General features: G+C 38.9%; 1 protein-coding gene across 3 annotated transcripts in view; it reads left to right on the forward strand.

Moving 5' to 3' along the window:
- The window catches only part of GRIK2 (glutamate ionotropic receptor kainate type subunit 2), a 1,356,701-nt gene that overhangs the window by 1,014,161 nt on the left and 318,466 nt on the right, over positions 1-24,074 (forward strand). For all 3 annotated transcript variants that reach the window (XM_073627000.1, XM_073626997.1, XM_073626998.1), the window contains one exon: positions 14,933-15,156. In XM_073627000.1, coding sequence (XP_073483101.1) covers positions 14,933-15,156 — 224 coding nt within the window. The remainder of the gene's footprint in view (positions 1-14,932; positions 15,157-24,074) is intronic.

Genomic DNA, 24,074 nt, shown 5'->3' on the forward strand with positions numbered 1-24,074 from the left:
CGGTCACCTACTGTATATAATGATTATACTGCAGCTAGCAGAATCAACTTGCACTTGTCTTCAGGAAGCTATACTGTAGGTGCAACTGTGCAGGGTACACAGTACAGTAATTTGAAATACTTCAAAGAGTCTACACAAGCACCTGGCTTCAGGTAGCTATACTGTAGGTGCAACTGTGCAGGTTACACAGTACAGTAACTTGAAATACTTCAAAGAGCCTACACAAGCACCTGGCTTTAGGTAGCTATAATGTAGGTGCAGCTGTGCAGGGTACACAGTACAGTAACTGGAAATAATTCAAAGAGCCTACACAAGCACCTGGCTTCAGGTAGCTATTCTGTAGGTGCAGCTGTGCAGGGTACGCAGTACAGTAACTGGAAATAATTCAAAGAGCCTACACAAGCACCTGGCTTCAGGTAGCTATACTGTAGGTGCAGCTGTGCAGGGTACACAGTACAGTAACTGGAAATACTTCAAAGAGCCTACACAAGCACCTGGCTTCAGGTAGCTATGCTGTAGGTGCAGCTGTGCAGGGTACACAGAACAGTAACTTGAAATACTTCAAAGAGCCTACACAAGCACCTGGCTTCAGGTAGCTATACTATAGGTGCAACTGTATAGGGTGCACAGTACAGTAAATTGAAATACTTCACAGAGCCTACACAAGCACCTGGCTTCAGGTAGCTATACTGTAGGTGCAACTGTGCAGGGTACACAGTACAGTAACTTGAAATACTTCAAAGAGCCTACACAAGCACCTGGCTTCAGGTAGCTATACTGTAGGTGCAACTGTGCAGGGTACACACTACAGTAACTTGAAATACTTCAAAGAGCCTACACAAGCACCTGGCTTCAGGTAGCTATACTGTAGGTGCAGCTGTGCAGAGTACACAGTACAGTAACTGGAAAAAATTCAAAGAGCCTACACAAGCACCTGGCTTCAGGTAGCTATACTGTAGGTGTAACTGTGCAGGTTACACAGTACAGTAACTTGAAATACTTCAAAGAGCCTACACAAGCACCTGGCTTTAGGTAGCTATAATGTAGGTGCAGCTGTGCAGGGTACACAGTACAGTAACTGGAAATAATTCAAAGAGCCTACACAAGCACCTGGCTTCAGGTAGCTATTCTGTAGGTGCAGCTGTGCAGGGTACGCAGTACAGTAACTGGAAATAATTCAAAGAGCCTACATAAGCACCTGGCTTCAGGTAGCTATACTGTAGGTGCAGCTGTGCAGGGTACACAGTACAGTAACTGGAAATACTTCAAAGAGCCTACACAAGCACCTGGCTTCAGGTAGCTATACTGTAGGTGCAGCTGTGCAGGGTACACAGAACAGTAACTTGAAATACTTCAAAGAGCCTACACAAGCACCTGGCTTCAGGTAGCTATACTATAGGTGCAACTGTGCGGGGTACACAGTACAGTAACTTGAAATACTTCAAAGAGCCTACACAAGCACCTGGCTTCAGGTAGCTATACTGTAGGTGCAGCTGTGCAGGGTACACACTACAGTAACTTGAAATACTTCAAAGAGCCTAAACAAGCACCTGGCTTCAGGTAGCTATACTGTAGGTGCAGCTGTGCAGGGTACACAGTACAGTAACTGGAAAAAATTCAAAGAGCCTACACAAGCACCTGGCTTCAGGTAGCTATACTGTAGGTGCAACTGTGCAGGGTACACAGTACAGTAACTGGAAATAATTCAAAGAGCCTACACAAGCACCTGGCTTCAGGTAGCTATACTGTAGGTGCAACTGTGCAGGGTACACAGTACAGTAACTTGAAATACTTCAAAGAGCCTACACAAGCACCTGGCTTCAAGTAGCTATACTGTAGGTTAAACAATGCAGGGCACACAGAGCAGTAACTTGAAATGCTTCAAAGAGCCTACACAAGCACCTGGCTTCAGGTATCTATACTGTAGGTGCAACTGTGTAGAGTACACAGTACAGTAACTTGAAATACTTCAAAGAGCCTACACAAGCACCAGGCTTCAGGTAGCTATACTGTAGATGCAACTGTGCAGGGTACACAGTACACTAACTGGAAATACTTCAAGAGCCTGCCTGTGCTAATAATAGGATCAGAAGAAGCACACAAGCACTTGGCTTCAGGTAACTATACTGTAGGTACAACTGTGCAGGGTTACACAGTACACTAACTCTAAATACTTCAAGAGCCTGCCTGTGCTATTAATAGGATCAGAAGAAGCACACAAGCACCTGGCTTCAGGTAGTTATACTGTAGGTGCAACTGTGCAGGGTACACAGTACAGTAACTTGAAATACTTCAAAGGGCCTACACAAGCACCTGGCTTCAGGTAGCTATACTGTAGGTGCAACTGTGCAGGGTAAACAGTATAGTAACTGGAAATACGTCAAAGAGCCTTTCACAAGCACCTGCCTTCAGGGAGCTATACGGTAGGTGCAACTGTGCAGGGTACACAGTACAGTAACTTGAAATACTTCAAAGAGCCTACACAAACACCTGGCTTCAGGTAGCTATACTGTAGGTGCAACTGTGCAGGGTACACAGTATAGTCACTTGAAATACTTCAAAGAGTCTACACAAGCACCTGGCTTCAGGTAGCTATACTGTAGGTGCAACTGTGAGGTGTACACAGTACAGTAACTTGAAATACTTCAAAGAGCCTACACAAGCACCTGGCTTCAGGTAGCTATACTGTAGGTGCAACTGTGCAGGGTACACAGTACAGTAACTTGAAATACTTCAAAGAGCCTACACCAGCACCTGGCTTCAGGTAGCTATACTGTAGGTGCAACTGTGCAGGGTACACAGTACAGTAACATGAAATACTTCAAAGAGCCTCCACAAGCACCTGGCGTCAGGTAGCTATACTGTAGGTGCAACTGTTCAGGGTACACAGTACAGTACCTTGAAATACTTCAAAGAGCCTACACAAGCACCTGGCTTCAGGTAGCTATACTGTAGGTGCAACTGTGCAGGGTACACACTACAGTAACTGGAAATACGTCAAAGAGCCTTTCACAAGCACCTGGCTTCAGGCAGCTATACTGTAGGTGCAACTGTGCAGGGTACACAGTACAGTCACTTGAAATACTTCAAAGAGCCTACACAAGCACCTGGCTTCGGGTAGCTATACTGTAGGTGCAACTATGCAGGGTACACAGTACAGTAACTTGAAATACTTCAAAGAGCCTACACCAGCACCTGGCTTCAGGTAGCTATACTGTAGGTGCAACTGTGCAGGGTACACAGTACAGTAACATGAAATACTTCAAAGAGCCTCCACAAGCACCTGGCTTCAGGTAGCTATACTGTAGGTGCAACTGTGCAGGGTACACAGTACAGTAACATGAAATACTTCAAAGAGCCTCCACAAGCACCTGGCTTCAGGTAGCTATACTGTAGGTGCAACTGTGCAGGGTACACAGTACAGTAACTTGAAATACTTCAAAGAGCCTACACAAGCACCTGGCTTCAGGTAGCTATACTGTAGGTGCAGCTGTGCAGGGTACACAGTACAGTAACTGGAAATACTGTAAAAACACCTGCCTGCCTTTCAGTATATTAGGAAGAGAAGAACAGGATCTAGCTAAACTGAATACAGTATATATATATATATATATATATATATATATATATATATATATATATATATATACAACACCTGGGATGCATATATATACACAATACACTGTAAGTGCAACTACACAATACACTGTAAGTGCAGCTAACTGACTCGACCTGCATACTCTATCTAACTTAAATCAAATGACACTGTCTCTCTGTCTCTCTGTCTATCTCTCTCTCAACGCCAGAACACACTACACATGCAGGTGTACTAAACCGCCTGAACCATAATTGGTCAAAGCCTATTTGGCTTTGGCCAATTATGGCTCTCTGTACACAAAGAGCTGTGATTGGCCAAGCATGCGGGTCATAATGCATGCTTGGCCAATCATCAGCCAGCAATGCACTGCGATGCCGCACTGAATTATGGGCTGTGACGTGCCAGTCGAATTTGGCACGAACGGCCCATATCGTTCAACTCGAACACGAAGCTCATCCCTACTTTCTACTGGTGCATCCTTACTCCTTACTGTTCCTTGGGCTCAGGTGCTGCAGTGCATGGAGGCAATAAAACTCGAAAATGGGAGTCTTGGTTACTTACTAATATGCTAGCTTGCGGATTAGATGACTGCAACATACCTATTTACCTATATATATATAATTTCTCTTTTTATGATGCTTATAACTCTATGGCTATTTTGTACCTGCATGATAAGTTTACTTCTCAGCGGTTATGGATGAAATGTCCTCATTGGGATGTGGCCTTCATTTTAGGTTTTTGTATTTTTTTTGTTGATCTTTTTCATTTTTGGCTGTATTAAATGAGAGCTATGATTGTACTTGATTTGTATCTGCTAAGTAAAGTCAGCTACTCATGTACTATTTGTAATTGTTCTAACTTTTCCTTTTCTTCAATAAAAATCATTGGTAATAAAAAATAAATAAAAACAAGAGCAACAACAAATAGAGAAAAAAGGTCTTCGTTCGAGTCATTTCTCCTGTAGACAATTTCCTAATATAAGACTAAAAGTGTTGTGTTATGCAGTAGAACCTGCTTGCTTCCCAGTGTTTCCTCTGCCTTTCCCAAACAGAGTCCTGGTATGCAGTGAATTAAAGCTTATATTAGACAGATTTCACAAGTTTGAAATAGCAGTACTTAAAATACATTTAATGATTGTCAGCAAACACAGTTTTTCTACCTGGTGGCTCTTTGACTTTTAATCCCAGAATGACAACCCTCCCAGAGCGTATCCCTAAGCAGAAATAGTATTGTCGCCCTAGGTAAAAAGAGGACACAGCAGCACAAGAGATGCACTAAGTTTAGGCAAACTTAGGATTTAAGTGTTCCTAAAATGTGTTTTTAATTAAATATATTTAAAAAATTGCATTTTCAATTTTGGCATTACTCATGAACTATTCATTTGGGTCCAAATTGTGATTACATACTATTGTGGGTTATGGTTGATAGGTAATCAATACATTTGAATGAGCTTTGTGGAAATATAGTAATAGTATATAAAAAAAGGCAAATAAATCCATTTAAAAGGTAATCAATTACTAATTTCTATGGTATATTTGAATTTGTTCATAAGGAACCTGGAGGATGGGGTAAACAGTTCAGATCTCTGTATTTGCGGACGATACTAAGCTAAGCAGGGCAATAACATCTCCGCAGGATGTGGAAACCTAGCAAAAAGATCTGAACAAATTAATGGGGTGGGCAACTACATGGCAAATGAGGTTCAACGAAAAAAAAAATTAAAAATGTAAAATAATGCATTTAAGTGGCAAAAATATGACTGCAATCTATACACTGGGAGGAGAACCTCTGGGGCAATCTAGGATGGAAAAGGACCTGGGGGTCCTAGTAGATGATAGTCTCAGTAATGGCATACAATGCCAAGCTGCTGCTATCAAAGAATATTGGCATGCATTAAAAAGGGGATTAATTCCAGAGATAAAACAATAATACTCCCGCTCTACAAGACTCTGATCTGGCCACACCTAGAGTATGCTGTCCAGTTCTGGGCACCAGTCCTCAGAAAGGATGTACTGGAAATGGAGCGAGTACAAAGAAGGGCAACAAATCTAATAAAGGGTCTGGAGGATATTAGTTATGAGGAAAGGTTGCGAGCACTGAACTTATTCTCTCTGGAGAAGAGACGCTTGAGAGGGGATATGATTTCAATATACAAATACCATACTGATGACCCCACAATAGGGTTAAAAAATTTTTAGTGGAAGGGAGTTTAACAAGACTCGTGGCCACACATTAAAATTAGAAGAAAAGAGGTTTAACCTTAAACTACATAGAGGGTTCTTTACTGTTATACCGCGTACACACGATCAGAATTTTGGTCGGAAAAAGGTATGATGGCTGCTCAAGCTTGTCTTGCATACACACGGTCACACCAAATTCCGAACGTCAAGAACGTGGTGACATACAACACGTATGACGGGACTAGAGAAATGAAGTTCAATAGCCAGTGCACCACCCTTTGGGCTCCTTCTGCTAATCTTGTTTTAGTAGAAATTTGGTGAGAGACGATTCGTGCTTTTCAGTCCAGTACTGCTGTTCAGTTTGTGCTTGTGGGTTTGTATCTGGTTTTCAGTGCGTGCAGTCTGTCACTGTCTGTTTTGCAGTGTGTTCTTGTCTGCTCATTTCTAATTTCAGCTCGCTCTTCACAGGCTTTGCTGTTCTTCAGTGCGTTCTGTTAGTTCGTTCTGACCAGCCGACCATTTTGAAGCCATGTTGCGGGTACGTGCTTGTCGTAGAGTTTGTGCTATACGGGGGCTTGGTGTTGGGGTTCTTGCTTTGACCCAAGCCCAGTCCATGAACAGGGTGGGGAAGAGTTCATGGACCAAGAATTGGTTACTCCAGCTTGACCAATTCTCTCATATGCCTTTGCTGCGTGAGATCCAGGAGAATAATCCCAATGATTTCAGGAATTTTCTCCCGGTGATGGACCCTGTTTTTCAACCAGCTGTTGGCTTTACTGTCCCCTTATATTACAAAGCAGGACACCTGCATGCGGCAAGCCATCACTCCGGACCAGAGGCTAGTCGCCACATTGCGGTACTTGGCGATGGGGAGAAGTCTGCAGGACCTCCAGTTCTCTACAGGCATCTCCCCCCAGGCTCTGGGGATCATTATTAGTTTAGTTTTCTCCTTTAAGATCACATTCTATGTATTTAATGTATGCTAATGTTTTGTATTTCTTTCATCATTCCCTAATTACCATGATTGTGATATGCTGTGAATGTCCCCTTTGTTCTCATGCATGCTGTAAGTTTTTAATGCTCCTTTTTTGTCCTTTATGCATTTTTGCCTTCACTAACCTCCCCAGCATGCTATCCTGGGCCCATACACACCACCTAGCCTAGTCACTTAACAATGTATTTTATCAACTCCATAGTAGTGCTTTACCCTAAACACCCCCTAAAATGTGTACGAATGTTATTGTTGTCCTTAAATTCAGGCAGAGTGCAGGAGGCTTTTTTTTGGCTCCCAAACTCATTTAGAACCCCCCTCTAAACTTTTTCCAATGGGTCATCAGAGGGGGTGAGGAATCTGATAAGTGTACGTCATCTTTTTGTCTTTATATACTCCTTAAAATAAATGTTATACTGATGTTGGCCAAGAATGTTTGTGTCTAATCTGCTAGCAATGTTATGTGCAAAAATACAAATTTTTTTTCTGGTTTGACTCCACAGTTTCCTTCAACGCCACAGGAATGGCAGACTGTGGCATCCCAGTTTGCTAAGCGTTGGGACTTTCCCAACTGTGGAGGGGCAATCGATGGGAAACACGACCACATTGTCCCACCACCCCATTCGGGTCATACTATTTTAATTATAAGAGTTTCAATAGTATCGTGTTGATGGTGGTGGTTTCGGCGACATACAAGTTTCTCTATGTGGACATGGGGGAGAATGGCCAGATGTCAGATGGTGGAGTCTTTACCCAGACCGAGTTCTACCAACATCTCCAGAGTGGTGGCTTGGCATTGCCACCTGCAGAAGAGAACGTCGAAGGACTCCCATTTGTTTTTATTGCTGATGAAGCATTTGGTCTAGGTGATCACATGATGAGGCCATTCCCCCAGAGAACCCTCACCCCAGAAAAGAGGGTTTTTAATTTCCGGCTGGCCAGAGCCAGAAGAGTCGTGGAGAATACCTGGGATAATAACCAGCCGATTCCGCCTATTTCTAACGGCAATAAATATGGCGGAGTACAAACTTAACCACATTGTGTTATCATGCTGCATACTGCACAACTTTTAAAAGTGAAATGCTCCTAATTATGTTGCTTCAGTTGGGCCTGAGGCCGGACTTCATGAAACAACACTGATGGCCCTGGAAGCTGGCCGTCCTGGCTTGCCCCCCCAAAGAGCCCATGAAGTGCGTCAAAAATATGTTGATTATTTTATGGGTAGGGGGGCCATTGCTATGCCAGCAAATTTTTAAATATTTTTAAAATAAAAAAAATTGATATGACAAAATCTTGAATTTGATTTTCTGCTTGTGTTTCTTTTATCTGTCTCCTACGTTCTCCTAGTGCACTTGTAGTGCCAAGTGGTTTTTTCATTATTTAAATAATACCCATTGTCACTGTAAACACCAACTTAATACAAAAAGTGGTATTGAGCATTGAAAGAAGAAACCACACATTGTTAAGTATAAAACATTTTACTTCGTGCACATGCTCCAACCTTTTTTGGTAAAAAAAATAACATCTTGGTTTTATAAATTTTTACCTTGAAATTGTTTTTTTAACATAAACAGGCATGTTTTGAAACATAACATACACAACTCAAGAACTTACAAAGTTCAACATTGAAAAACTGAAGGCAATATCAGACATTATAGTGTTAAAAATGTGTTGATATTGCCTTCATCAGATGGGGTGTTGTCACTCCTGTAAAAGCCAAATTTAGAAGATGCACACAACTTGGGAGTCAAAATGGGAATTTCCCTCCTGATCACATGCCTAATGTCAACATGTGCTATCTCCCATCATGGAGGATCAATGGACATGTCTTGGGGGTGCAACCCCTTCCTCTCACCTACTAGAGTTGCGAGGAAGGGGTTGCACCCACAAAATGCGTACATTGATATCCCCTGATGGCAGATAGCACATGTTGACACACTGTGTGCATCTTCCAAATTTGGCTTTTAAACTGTATTAAAACTTTAGTTAAATTTTATTTTTAAAAAAATGTGTAGTTTTTTGGATTTAGATTCTTCCTAGTACATCAATCATGTTCTTCATTCTTTGTTCAATCTCCTTGTTTTTTTCCTTGTTTTTTTCTTTTATGAAGTCTAAATCCCATATACACCACATTATGTCCTGGATTAGTCTTTGTGCACTGTTAGTGGTGAAATTAGTAGATTGTTTTTCCACAACATGCATATCACCTAAAAGAAAAATAAACACCAAGTATTATAAATATGCAGGCATACATCTATTACCTGAATCTGTGGTGTCAGACACTCACCTCTTGTGGTCACTATTTTAACCTTATAACACAAAAGGTATACTTAGCACACCGATATTTGTGGCCAGAAATATGAATGTGAAACATTGCTTGGAAGTGGGGTACAATTGTCTGTTTGGGGCAGAGTTCCAAGCTGAAGACATGATTTATTCCCTTAACAAAGCTGGAATACTTACCTTTTTTGGACAAGTTTCACACATGGAGACACCCCAAGTATCCACTGGAGCACCTGTGTGGGACACCCTAAAAAGTTTGTTCTTGTGTCCCACACTAGTGCTCCTGAGTCCAGATGTGTAAACAGCTGCTGAGTGTCCTCTCCTTACATTACAGTATGCATTTCATTCTAGTTACAAACACATCTAGACAACAATGTTCTAAACTTCTTTTAATACAAATTAGCATGACCAAATGTATTAACCCTGTATCTGCCAAAAACATTGTATTTAGTTGGTGAATGAATGATTTTTACTGCGAATGATTACTGTGCCCACGAGCCTGAAAGTAGCCATTTTAAACTGTACAACAGTAAAGAAAAGCACATGGAGCAGCATGCAAATAATAATAATCGGAACACGCGGCAACTACTTACTTTTTAGAAGCACTTTCTTGATTCTTCTGTACTGATCCTGCTCCCTCAATTTCAGTTCTGACCAGCGTTTCCTCAATTGCTCCTCGGATCGTCATACCCCAAAATTCCTGTGCAGACTCTTCACTACTTTAATCATGATCTTGGCCTTTCTCACATTTGGGTTTAGGTACGGTCCATACTTCCCATCATAGTCGGCCCTCTTCAAGATGTCCAACATCTCCACCATCTCTACAAAGGCCATATTTGAGGTCTTAAATCTCCTCCTCCGGGATTGGGACGCCGAAAGAGAAGGGGCGGGAAATACTGTAGAAATAACGTCAGGGGCGGGTGACGTGGGCGGAGTTTCACGCATGCACAGTGTATATAAAGCTAACACACGTGTGTCATACCTACGTTCTGTGTGCAGAGGAAGGAGGACCGAACATTATAACAAAGCTAACATTTTGACTTGGGACATCAGTGGCCTATACTTATTCTAGATTGAGGCCTATATTGGGATACGATTAGGAGAGTTTAGCCTGATATTAGTGTTTTTGTCTTGTGTTTTGTCTTGCAGCAAATATGAAACAATTCAAAGACCCTGAATTCATGGGCCAGTTCATAGACAGATACAGGGATATGAGAAATTTGTGGGAGGTTAAAAACCCCTTATATCGCAATAAACCAGCTAGGAAGGCATCGCTGGAGAAATTGCTGCAATTTGTGAAGACGCAGGTCCCCGACGCAGACATCAAGTTTGTGGAGAAGAAAATTGGTAGCTCGAGAAGCACATATAGGAAGGAGCTTAATAGGGTCCAGGATTCTATGAGATCAGGAGCAGCAGCAAAAGATGTGTATGTACCCAGTCTGTGGTACTACAACAGGATGCAGTTTCTGGAAGACCAGATGGAAACCAGGGAATCACTTTCTACACTTCCATCCACCCTTCCCTCAACCCCAGCTGAGGCTTCCAAGGACCAACCTGGCCCTTCCATCCTGGAAGAAGTGGAGGAGTCCAGCTGGAGCCAGGTATAGTATTTTTTAACACATTTCTTGTCCGAAAATTATTGTTAACTAGATGTTATCATTGATAACAAATGAATGATTTAACAAAAAGTGTTTTACATATCAATAGACAGTAGGGGCCAAAAATGATTGTGACAAGAATGAAAAATGCTGGACTCAGAATGATAGTCTTTTCTATTTGTTAACATTTAATTTGCAACAGTCATGAGCTGAAAATTGTGTGTTAGAATATCAATAGAATTAACTGTGCGCTTGGGATAGAAAGATTAGTATGCAGCCTCCCTTAATAGCACCCCCCAATATTAAACGGGGTGTCTATAAATGATCAAGTAAAAGTATGGGGTGAGTTGCGCTCCCTATAATGATGGGAAGATGGTCCCTACATAAACACAAAGATGTGTACTGCACCCAAGTGGAAATGTGCTAACAACCACCTAAAATAAAATATAAAGTGTAAAACAATATGTGTTAAACCGTGTATCAATATCCAGTGTATATGTATGTATATACAAATGCAAAACATCTACTATTAATGCAAAATAATCAAAAGCGTCAGTGGTGGTGCAAACTGAGCAAATTCACTAACAGCAGAAAATGGGGTGCCATCTACAAAACTCCCCGCTGTCAAGTAGAAAGTGACATCCAAAAACAATATAATACAAGGTGATAAATGTCCAAATCAACTGAGTGGAATAGTAGGATTATAAAAAAAAAATCTCGGAGCTCAGAGCTCTATCTACTGGTCTTTGTCTGATTGACAGTCCCCAACTCTGATGTCCGCCATGTTACGGTGATTTCACTTCTGCTTCCGTGTTCCAGACTTCTCTACGTGGAGTTCCCTGCTTCCTGGGACAAAACCCACTTTCCCAACAGCTGGGGGACTGGCAGTGGAGCCTACAGAGTGACATCGGATCACTCCAGGGCTGAGCACATCTTCATGGGCATCCTCCCCTGTTTGGACTTGAGCTGGAAGAAGATCTATGGGAGAACTGGACTGACTTGCTAACACAAAGGGTCAAAACCATCTGGTCCTCATCACCTCACACAGATCGTCTTTCAACACCGGCCAGAACTCCGTGTAGAAGTCCACAGAGGATGTGACTATAGAAATCCGGTGAACCACTTCCTGGATTCGGTGCTGGAGGTTGTGCTGGATCTGTGGGGACGCCCTACCCGGGATAGGAGATCATCCACCTCTAATGATACATGCTTTTTACCCCTGTAGGGGCGCCAGGAGCTGATGAGTGGGACCCTGGGACCCTTAAGGGGGATCACAGAAGTCACTGGATTTTTATGAAGCACAAGAGTCACCTATATATTTTTGTATGAACATTTTTTTTGTATGAACATTTTTTGGTATGAACATTTTGCCATTTTGGAGCTTCACCAATATTTTTTTGTTTACTTTTTGGTTCAATTTTTTCTATCATATATATTTTTTATATTTTTTTTTATAATCCTACTATTCCACTCAGTTGATTTGGACATTTATCACCTTGTATTATATTGTTTTTGGATGTCACTTTCTACTTGACAGTGGGGAGTTTTGTGGATGGCACCCCCGTTTTCTGCTGTTAGTGAATTTGCTCAGTTTGCACCACCACTGACGCTTTTGATTATTTTGCATTAATAGTAGTTGTTTTGCATTTATATATACATACATATACACTGGATATTGATACACGGTTTAACACATCTTGTTTTGCACTTTATATTTTTATTTTAGGTGGTTATTAGCACATTTACACTTGGGTGCAGTACACATCTTTGTGTTTATGTAGGGACCCTCTTCCCATCATTATAGGGAGCGCAACTCACCCCATACTTTAACTTGAAAATTGTGTGTGATTGATGAACCGAAAACTAAAACTATGTCCCTTTTACATACACAGGAAGATCTCAGCCAGGACGAGGCTCTGGAATGTGGCACACAGGAGGAGGCGGGGGTAAGTGTCAGCCAGGAGGTGGTGGGGCCCTGTAGCCTCACCCAATCCCAGGTGCCTCCTCTCTGCCTTACAACATAAAGGGCCAGGAAGGGGAGTAACGTGGAGGAGGCAGCACTGGGCCTCATTAAGGAGTCTAATGCGGCCCTGAAAACACCCTCCGATGCTGAAGAGGCTTATGGCTGCTATGTAGCTGCCAAATTGCAGCAAATGGAGGAGGGCCAATGCTTCATTTCAATTTTTCACACCCTTCGGAAATGGTTGAGGAGCCAAATTAGTGAGAACATGCACTTATGTGCACTCGCCCATCCTCCCCCTCCTCCTCCTGCCACAAGACCACTTCCAGAGCCACAGCCTCCAAGGAAGGCTGCAGGGAAGCGTGGAGGGAGGGCTGCAGGGAAGACAAGAAAGTGATGGCCTGGGTTCAGTCTGGTCTGACAGAAGACGCAGGCTGTTGTAGTACCACAGCCTGGGGACATATATGTCATCTACTGCTGTTCCTGATCTCTGGGAGTCCTGGACCAGATTGTGCTCCCTTAAATATGGACTTCTCAGGCTACCAATTTTAATTTACAAAGAGTTGATGTGTGCCCTGGGGGCCAAAAGCTTTGCAATTTCAAGCGGTTTCTCCAGCATTGCCTTCCTCTTTATTTTGTTATAATGAGCCAGAATAAATGGAAATTTTTTATATGAAAATACTTGCCTATGTGTTTTTCTTTAAAAAGGACAGTTTGTGAGTACGCAGTTACATTACAAACATACAATGTCAAATTAACAAGGGACACCAACACAAACCAACCTCCTTGAGCGTTATAAAAATACAAGATAATAATGTTGTTGTGGAAACTTGACACACCAAAAAAAAAAATGATGGTGATCACTAGAAACAAACTTAAAAATAATCCAAAAAACAGGAGATCTTGATTAAAAATAAAAAAAAAGATGATTATAAAAAATAATTCTGAACATTATTATGGAGATCTGGCTTTGAAAACAAAAACGATTATTCATGAGATCACGAGAAATAATAAAGAAATCAGTGGGAGCAGGGATGAAAATCAGACTGGGGGAGGATCACTAATCAGATTTATAGTGGAAGCTGTGGGGGAAGCCACCTCTCACATGCCATACTTTACCTACATAATACATGTGTCTGTTGTTAATAAAGAACAGATCATACGATTGTTTACCCAAACCACCTACAGTGGTAGACTGCATACCATCTAACTGTACTTATCTTGGAAGGACAATTAAGTTTTTCTAGGGCTCCAAAGGGGGTTATGATCTCTCACCATTTGTATACTGCTATAGATCTATCCAAAACTCTTTTGTCAGAAAATATGTGAAAGTGTTTACCCCACGTTGCCTGTGGGTATAGCCAAAAATCAGTGTGGTAAATCAAGTGGGTGTTGCTTCATGGCATGTGACTAGTGTTGCACCATCCTCCCTTTAGTTTGCTATATTTTAGGTAGAATATGATGTATGGTTTGGTTTAAGAGAAATTGGGAGTTGAGTAATACCCATCAGTAATACCCTTGGCATTGGTGTCAATGAGAGTAAGAGTAACTTTCAGCATTGGTGTCAGTGGTTGCAATGAAAGCCCCCAGCAGCAGTGTCAGTGGCAATACTACTTTACTCCTGCTGGTACTGGTGATCAGTGGCAGTGATATTTAAACCCCCTATGACTGGCAGTAAGTTGCAATGCAGTTTAACCCCCCTAAAGTAATGGTCTGTGGTAGTAAAATTTAACCTCCTGCACTGGTGATCAGTGGCAGTGAAATGTGCCCCCCCCCCACATTGATAGTCAGTGGCACTAAAATGTATACCTCCCAGCATTGAAAGTTAGTAACAGTTTCCCCTGCATTGGTGTTAAGTGTTTTCTTACCTGAACGTCAGCTCTAGCATTTCTGCCTGTTGCCAGAATTATATCAGGCTGGATCTATACTTGCACTGTCATGCAGGGATCTCTCCAACGGACAGTAGCAGTATTTTAGTGCTTTTTAGGGTCCAGTACCCCACTGCCACTCCTGGGACATATACACTGCAGCACAGGGTCCAAAATCCTGGGACACTTGGCAACTATGCAGTACTGATGCATTGCAGCAGAAAAGGGCTTGCATTTGAGAAAAAACTAACCTTACTGTGTTCATGTTTACTTTGGACATCATCTATGTAGGGCCAGATATATGAGCTTGCAATTAAAATGTTATGGCATGTATTACTTTGGAGTTTTGTCTAAGTGTAAACTGTTTTTATACATATCTGAGTTGAATTCAGTTTGTTTTTCTGTTTAGTTTGAGTCACTCACTATCTTTGTGGTTTTTTATTTTTATCAACAGAAAGCTGACCTTGCAGTTGCACCACTGGCTATTACCTATGTGCGAGAACAGGTTATCGACTTCACCAAACCGTTTATGACTCTTGGAATAAGTATCTTGTACCGAAAGCCTAATGGTACAAACCCAGGCGTCTTCTCCTTCCTGAATCCTCTTTCCCCTGATATATGGATGTATATTCTGCTGGCTTACTTGGGTGTCAGTTGTGTGCTCTTTGTCATAGCCAGGTAACATATCTACTACTGTGATTGTTTGACAGTTATGGACTTTTTTATCTTGAAATGTAACTGTCAAAAGTCACACGTTCTCTACATTTTACCTTGTTTCAATATTCTGATGTTTTGAAATGCAAGTCCTGTGAGGCTCTCACCAAAAATTGTTTGTCTACTTATAATGATTGATACTACACATTTTCACATCTAGATTTACTGCAACTAAGTTATAATTAACTAATAACTGCATACTTAGTGTTTAATGTGACAAATAATATGTCAAACTCTAATCTGAATCTTACTCTTCAAGAATCCTATTCTGCACAAACAAATCTCTTTCTTTTACGTAAACATAAAAAAATCTAAACCCACAAATGCCTTAATATTGTTTGTATAATCTTTGTTAAAAAATTATTAGGGCTAAAAGCAAACATATGCATTATTTATAGAGGTGATTTTCCAGCAGTGGTATACAGTAGCTTGCCATAGTTTGCTCATGCTTGTTAAACATCCAATCGGCCATATAATCTGTATATTTTAAGTATTTTAGCATTTAAACTGATAAGTTAGCAACCCCACACCCTTTTTTTCACCTAAAAAACCCAGAGGTTGACTTGTGTCATTTTTTGTTAGCCGAGTGGAAGCTCTAGTGTATATGAGCATTTTTATTTTCTATGTTCTCCTTCTGTATGTGTCTAATTTTAATTTATTAAACAGCATTATGGAATAAAACATTTTTGCACATGCAAATTAAGATGAAAGCCTTTACATTACAAACAATTTTCAGTGTATTTGTGCATCCAATGAACAAATTAATAGTATAGCAAAATTCACATATGTCAAGATAAAAATAGCTTATGTCACATCATTAATAGAAAGTCCATTGCTAAACTGACATAGTAAGAACTGTGTTTAAAACAGTTATGCCAAGTGCCTATCGCTTTTTTATTTTTGATAGAGTTTGAAAAGGTTATACACTTTTTTTTCTGGGTTATACCGCTACCTGTTTTACCATTTCAGGGTATATACTCTACCTTTCTGCCCCAGTCACATAAACAGCAAAGAAAAAAAAATGATTAGTGTGGAGTATGGTTTATTTTGGGTATATTGCCCCCACAGTTTCTTCTTTAGTTCTGGACTTATATAACACTAGAGACAACTATTCAACATCATAATTAATAGGTGTTTATACACTTTTTCAAATAGTGTCACTCCCTTGGTGGCCAAACCACCATGATGTCCCTCCATCACTCTTCCTTCTCAAGATATTGAGATTCTGTAGGGAGGAGATTCCATCAAGTAAAGGAACAGCTGCACCTCAGTGATTTTGTTGTTGGCAAGGTGAGGCCAGTGATAGAATCTCCAGTGTGACATGGGCCTAAAGCTAGCCAAACACTTTTAGATTTTTTTGACTTCATTCTGCTAATGGGTGTGAATAGAATATCTACACTGCTAGCTATGGTATAAGCAGCTGTTTGAATACAAGCTATGCAGGCTATTGTATCCTGCAGCTGATCAAATACTCAAACAGCGACTGCATCTGAAAGTATTCGATTTTCCACTTTGGTCAGTTGGTATTTAAACTAACTTTTGTCGAGTCAGTGGGGCCAACAGGGCCACCAACAGCTTACATTTCAAGACAAATTGGCTGACATTTGAGCTACATATGTCTAGCTTAACTTTGCTCCTCTCTATATAAAAGAAAAACCTTTGAATGAAAAGAGAAAATGTTTTAATGCAATTACACTATAATGAAAGCTAGATACAATTAAAGCTATATGGAATGGAGATATAACAATCATAGTGTTTCCAACCTCTTTTTAAATTATTAAACATGAAAAGGATTTAAACTAGTGATAAGGGAATTCTGATATGCCTAGCTATGCTGAATTTGAGGCTGACACTACAAAGAAGTTATTTAAAAATCTGCTAAGTATCTGTGCTGTAAAAATCAAAAGTCTTCTTCCATAATGTTGCTTATCAATATATGAACATTGTTTTTGCATAGCACCACTGAGGCACATTTTACTTACTTTATAAAACCGCTTAACATTTCATGTGTTGGCTCACAGCCAAAGAGCAATTTCACATATCACTAAAATATTTCCATTCCCATTACAGCATTACTATCTGAACTGTTTTTCAGACGGTTTAAGAGGCACTTTTTTAAGTCATAAAAGAGATACATCACCAACCATCTTTCAGTGCAGGTTACTATGCTATGTTAATAAATAATACATTACTTTGATTTAGCTCCCATGTTTATTTAATAGAATTCCCAATTTATTCCGGATGGTTTTAGCCTTCAGAAAATATCTCCTACTATATACAACAGCTTTTCATTTCTTTGCCCTAAAAGAGTATGAGATTATCAGCCAAAATATTTAAAATGTCAGTAGCATTTAAATATATAATACCTATGTGTTCTGAAGTTATCCTTAGAGATTCAAAACACACTCTGTGACATCTATGTAAATACATCCGACCATAATGCACATATGATTTAAGGAACATACTGTGCTTGAAAATAAAAACAATTAGTCTACAGACTTTTTGAAGGTATATACAGATACCTGTGTGTGTGTGTATATATACAATGGGCATACAAGTAGCATTTATATATATATATATATATATATATATATATATATATATATATATATACAATTTATATATATATACAGTATAGTTTACCTATCTATATCCTGCTGATAGCAATAGCATGTTGTGACTATTTTGACCATTGCTTGTTGATTGAGCAATTACTGAGCCGTTAGAGGGTGATAAAGATGCAGTGGAAAGCATATGCTGCCATGTATGTAAGTATTTTCCAACATGCAAAAACATTTCTATGCAACTGGATGCCCATGCTTCCTTTTTCTGTATTGAAAAATGAAAAGGGCTTTCACTGCAAAGCTTCTTTTTCTGTGCTAAATTAAGGAAAGAATCATGTTGGAAACACCCTAAAGCCTCACACAATGCGATTGTTGGTAGGGGATTGTCTGTTGACAAACTATTGTCCTAAAATCTAACCGTTAGTACGCTCCTTTTGACAATTGTTGTCCAACTTTTGGCCAACAAATGTTGAATGGCAGGCTAGTAAATTTTCGGCGGACAACAGTCTGTTGTCAGATTTTCATATGGTTGGTACACAAATCCATCACACAAAAGTCAAAAGTACAAACATGCATGCTCGGAATCAATGCTAACCAAATACGAAATGAGCAGAAGGAGCCCAAAGGGTGGTGCTCAAGAGCTGAAATTCCTCGTAGTACGTCACTATGTTTGTGTTTGTTGCACGACAATTGTGTACCGTTATTATGCAAGACAAGATCCTGGCACACGCACTTAAGACAAAATCAGACGCTCGGTTGGCCAACAATTGTACCGTGTGTATGAGGCTTTACAATAAAAGGAAGAGTGGTTAAATGTTTTACAACTTTCTAAGAGATATCTACAAAGTTCTATATAAGAGATATGACCATCCATAGCCATATTCAGGACATCACTAAAAAAGATAGTGCTCAGATCTACAAACATCCAAAATAATCAAATGCTAATCTTTTTTTCTTAAATTGAATCAAAGAAATGGTAAGTCCCAATCTCGTTAAGGAAAAAGGAATCTAAGTTCCCCACAATAATGCACCCACCCTATAAACAGCTGCTGGACCTCCTTACCCTTTGATTATATATACATATAGCTAATGGGGGGAGATAATAGAATGATTAATGTAATAGCATAGATGGGCTCTTAGTAAAGATTTAGGTTGAATAAACATTCAACTCCACTATTGTAAATAAAGTGAAATATTGTTCAAATATTGTTCAAATATTGTTGTACCCCATCAACTGCCTTTTTTTAAACCACAAGTCTAATTAGTTATGCTTCAAAGAGGTTAAGGCCTATTCAGCAAGGCTAGAAGATATAATGATGTAAACTACAGTAAACTACAGTAGCTTATAGCAACCAATCAAATTTCAGTTGATTGAATTTAGATTAGACAAGAGAATTGACTGAGAGCTATTTTACAGCTTTTTGTGCTTTGTACTGCCTTTCTTAAAAAGCCTGTGTTTAATTCTAACACACAAGTAGCAGAACATGTTCCTTAGTTAAACTTATTCTAACTTTAATTTGTGTGGCCTTGCAATGGCAAACAGCTATTTAGTATCCAGAAGGCATCAAGGAACACGAGGCAGGAGGCATATGATTGTTGGCAAAGGAAGGGCGAGGCTTTGGTCCTGCATATGTCCCTGCAAGACAGCCACTGCATCATTTTTGAATTGAATTGAATAATGAATACAGATGAACTGGTGGAAGCTGGATACTTTATAGTAAATATTTTTAAATGTGTCTTTGAACATGCAGGACAACTCAAAAAATTGATTTTAATGTGGATGTTCAAAGACACTTTTACTTACCATCCTTTTACTACCCTGCTGCACTGTCCAGACACAGGAAGAGAAAGGAAAGCACAGTGTAAGCTACAAATCATCACAATCATGGCTTACACAAGGTTGTGACAGCTGTGATTGGTTCAGCACTATCAGGTCGTGTGAGTAACATATGCCTGCATACTCAGAAGTACTTCCTTCAGCTACCAATGCCAGAATCATGGGGGGGGGGGGCTGAAGCAAAGAAAAATATATCATACTGCAAATAGGGAGATTCAAGTTAAACTGTTGCTTTGCCCTGGATATCATTTTAAGTATTATTTTAGCATTTACCAAGCCATTGCTGACAATTTGCATATGATTTGCACTAATGACACCTTGCTTGACATAATTCTTTGTGGAAAGTTTGTGTAGAAAAACAGTAATAATCCACCACTAATAACAAACCTTCTATAAATAAAGCATATGATGTTGGCCTGTACTAAATTTATGAAAAAATCCTTACTCTGACTCACAACAAATGTCATACAGATACAGTATTTGTAACATCCCTATAAATCTGTCCAGTATGTTAATATTAATTTCTAGTTCAATTTATTTTTTGTTAGTGCTAGCTGTCCACATTTCTGCTTGCTCAGCTTTTAGACACCTCTTGTGTATTGCTTCTTTCAGGGCTGTTTCAGAGCTACAATAAGTAGAACAACAAGATTAGAACAGATCAACAAATGAAGATTAAAAGACCAATAAAATTCCAAGGGGAAAAAAGGGCATAGATGTAGGTTTATTTCAACAACCACGATAAAAACAGTTTGTCTAGGCAATAAGGTGAAATAAACAAGTCAGTTATATACCATGTAAAAAAATCATATTACAATCTGTTGAATACACTGGATTTGCCTGGAATTTATAGAAGTGAACATTTCCTAAAGAACAGTGCTACAATATGTTTTGAATAAAAAAAATAGGGAATATTATATAATCCCAAATAAATAGCAAACATCCTAAAAATGCTGGGGATTTTGTACCATGTGTAAACAAAGATGAAGCAAATTGCGGTTCTCTAAATGTATACAACACAACACAAAACCCTAAATGTACAAACAAAAATGAAAAAAAAAAACTTTTTAGACTTTCAAACAATTCTTGGTGAAAACCTCTTGGCCTCTTTTTAATAGGGCTTTTGGGCATTGTACAGTAAATCATAACAACCATTAAGAAAGGAAAGTATATGTGTCTGTTTACACTTTTCTTGGCTTATAATCAGTCATTTTAAGGGGTAACTGTCATGCACATTATAACGCTTTGCACCAGATTAAAAAATAAAGGTTAGTGCATTGGTTGTAGAAAGAAAGAATATATGTAAGTACATAGGTTTTTTTCCTTATTACAGCCTTTTTTTATACTATTATCATTATTATAATTAGTAATAATTCTTATATGATAAGCCTATGATAACGTTTAGACTATGTATTAGTTTTATGGACAATATGCCCTTATGTTCTATAGTAAATGTTTTTACCTTGCTTCAAATACTTTAATTGGCACTGAACTATTTTTTTTATTTAGCACAAAGGAAAAAGAAAAAAAAAAGACATTTTTTATTATTGGTATGATAAAACTTATAGAAACAGAACAGTGTTCTGTCATTATAGTATAATTATGTATATTGTCACTGAAAATCTCCCCATCTGACAGTGCTAGTTTCCTTACTGACACACTGATCCAATGTGTGCAGGGCGCAGATCAAGAGTTATCTCTGACCTGGCATGCTGCATGCTACTTTTGGGTTAGTAAGTTTGAAGCTATTGTTGCTAGAGTCAGTCAATTATCTAGCATTTTCGGAAGCAGGACAGCAATGGCTGCCTCCAAAAGGTTTTCTTTAAAACGTAAGAAAATAAGCTGTATTTTTTTTTTGCAGAGATTTTTACCATATCTTCAAATCTTGAAGACCAACCCAAAATTGTTTCCTTTTAAGCCAAAAGAAATATTTATACCTTCATCACAATTCAGCTACAGCCTAATGTTGTCCAAATACAGAACAAAAAGTCACTGTAGGGTTTACTAAAACTGCAGAGTGCAAAATCTGGTGCAGCTCTGCATAGAAACAATCATCTTCCAGGTTTATTTTTTATTTTTGTCGAAGCTTAATTGAACAAGCTGCAATTAAATGCTGTTTGGCTACCATGCACAGCTGCACCAGATTATGCACTCCCCAGTGTTAGTAAATCAACCCCTGTGAGTCCAGCAGTCACATAACAGGGATCTCATCAGCAAATAAGATCTTTGTGAAATCTTAGTCTGCTTATAATTATTCACTAGAGACACCAATTAAAAATGTTGTGTCTGATGAAAAAACTTGGTCTGTAAGCAAACTTCGAGGACAACAGTTGTACAGTCCAGTAAACATATATTCACACACAGTATGTGATCAGAACTAGTATTCACAATGGACCAAGATGGGCAAAAACATGTTTTAAATATTCACAATATAGCAACCAGCATCTCCTGTATCTGTAAAAAAGCAGAACTCCCTTTTCAGTGCCACCTGTTCATGTCAATAAAAAAGAAATGTTCATACTTTCAAGGGATCTGAATGTAAAGGAGTCATTCAGAATGTAACAGGTTTGTATGCCTGTCATTGCAAGGTATGACATTTAATGCACATTGAAAGGCAGCTGTGAATTATTATGCAGTTTAAAATTGCAAACTGTTTAGCTTGGATTTCCATTGCTGAAATAATCTGCTGTCAGAGAAGCTGTTGTCATACTGGAATAATATGCCAGTTACATTTAGGACTCATGTGCCCTCAGGTTCACCTCATCACATACATCAATTTGTGCAGGCTTATGAATTTATGCTTAAGTGTTGAATATACACATCAAAGTGAATTATTGCAAAAAAACTCTTAAAATTGTTCCCACAAAAAAGTCCAAAATGCATCTAAAGCAATAGACACAGCAGGATAATTTAGCTTGTCAAGATACATGTTTAAAATGTTAGTTTTAGAGGAGCTGAATATAAAATATAACTATAAAATATATATGACTGGAGAATTAAAATCCAATGTAAGTAAATATAGCAAAAGAAAACTGATGGGAAGAAGTTATGTTTCTCTATGTTTCCCATATCAGCAACTGGTGTCTTCATGCAGACTTAACTGTTAGGCTGACCTATGGCATGCATAACATGTTATTTACAGCTGTGCACTGTGTAGAAAATGAGACAGATCATAAAACAAACATGCATGTTTTCTGGGGAGTTGTGGTCTTTTGGGGTAGTAGCAGTTAGTGTGGGCAGATCTTGTAGTCATCTAAAATGCCTAGTTTTGACATGCCAGTAAAGGTAACATCAAAGATTTTGTTTTTTATTTGTATGGTTTTATTTGCTTTATATTATTTATAAATATTATAACCAAGGATGAGCTTGGGATCAGTCTGAATCCAGAAGGAAGCTGTCAGTGCTGGCCCAATCAGCTGTGGCATGTCATTGATCTAATATGACCATATGGCCATATTAGGTCAATGATGTCATGAGCATTCCTGCCCTGGTCACATGTGATTGGGCTGGCACTGACAGCTTTTTTGTTTAACAAATCAGCTTTTAGTATGGGGTACACCAAATACACTACTGTCAAAAAGCATTATGGTTTTCTAAAGAGAGATCACAGCAAAAGCGGTTTCCCTTAGACGCTCTTATTAAAATTCCATATAGCCCCATCTTAACAAAAGGGGAAGGAGGGATTATTTACTTCTCTGACTCATTCACTCTGGTGTGTACATTTTACCATGAGGAATTGAGATTTAGCAACAGGTTTGCCTAAGTACAAAAATAAAAACTTTGGAACACAAAGTACCACAGAAAAAGGCAGACTTTTTAGGCACAATATGAGGCAGAAAAATCATATAAAATTATATTGTTTATTCCACATTCTAAGTACATATCATCTTTATAAAATCATTCCCCCAACAAGGGGACATATATACATATGATATATGTCCCTTTGTTGGAGGGGGATGTTTTTAATCAAGGGGACATGTTTTTAGAATGTGGAATAAACTATGTTATTTTGTATTATTTTGCTGTCTCATGTGTCTAAAAAGTCTGCCTTTTTCTTTGGTGCTTTGTGTTCTAACTAAAGTGTTTGGGTAATTTGTTTTGGATGTGGCATGGTGAGAGTCTCCCTTTTGGGTACAAAAATAAAAACTTTTTTTATTGATTTTTTATTTCAATATTTACTGTTAAGTTTTGACCAAAAACAAATTAGAACAGAAGATATATATATATATATATATATATATATATATATATATATACAAAACACTATTCGTTCCCTTTAAAGAGTGATTTATTTTGTAAAAGCCTGCTAAAGGAAGCATCCTGATATAAACATCTTAAATTGGTTGTTTAGGTGCTGAATGATTAAAGGTCTTCCAAACATATGTTTGTTTTGAATAGACAATCATGTGATTTTTTTCTGAAAATAAAAATATATATCTTGGTTTTGCTATCCTGGCAGATCTTTAGCAAAATCTCCTCTTACG

The sequence above is a fragment of the Aquarana catesbeiana genome, linkage group LG04 (genome assembly GCF_042186555.1).
Source record: "Aquarana catesbeiana isolate 2022-GZ linkage group LG04, ASM4218655v1, whole genome shotgun sequence".
Classification (NCBI taxonomy): Eukaryota; Metazoa; Chordata; class Amphibia; order Anura; family Ranidae; genus Aquarana; species Aquarana catesbeiana.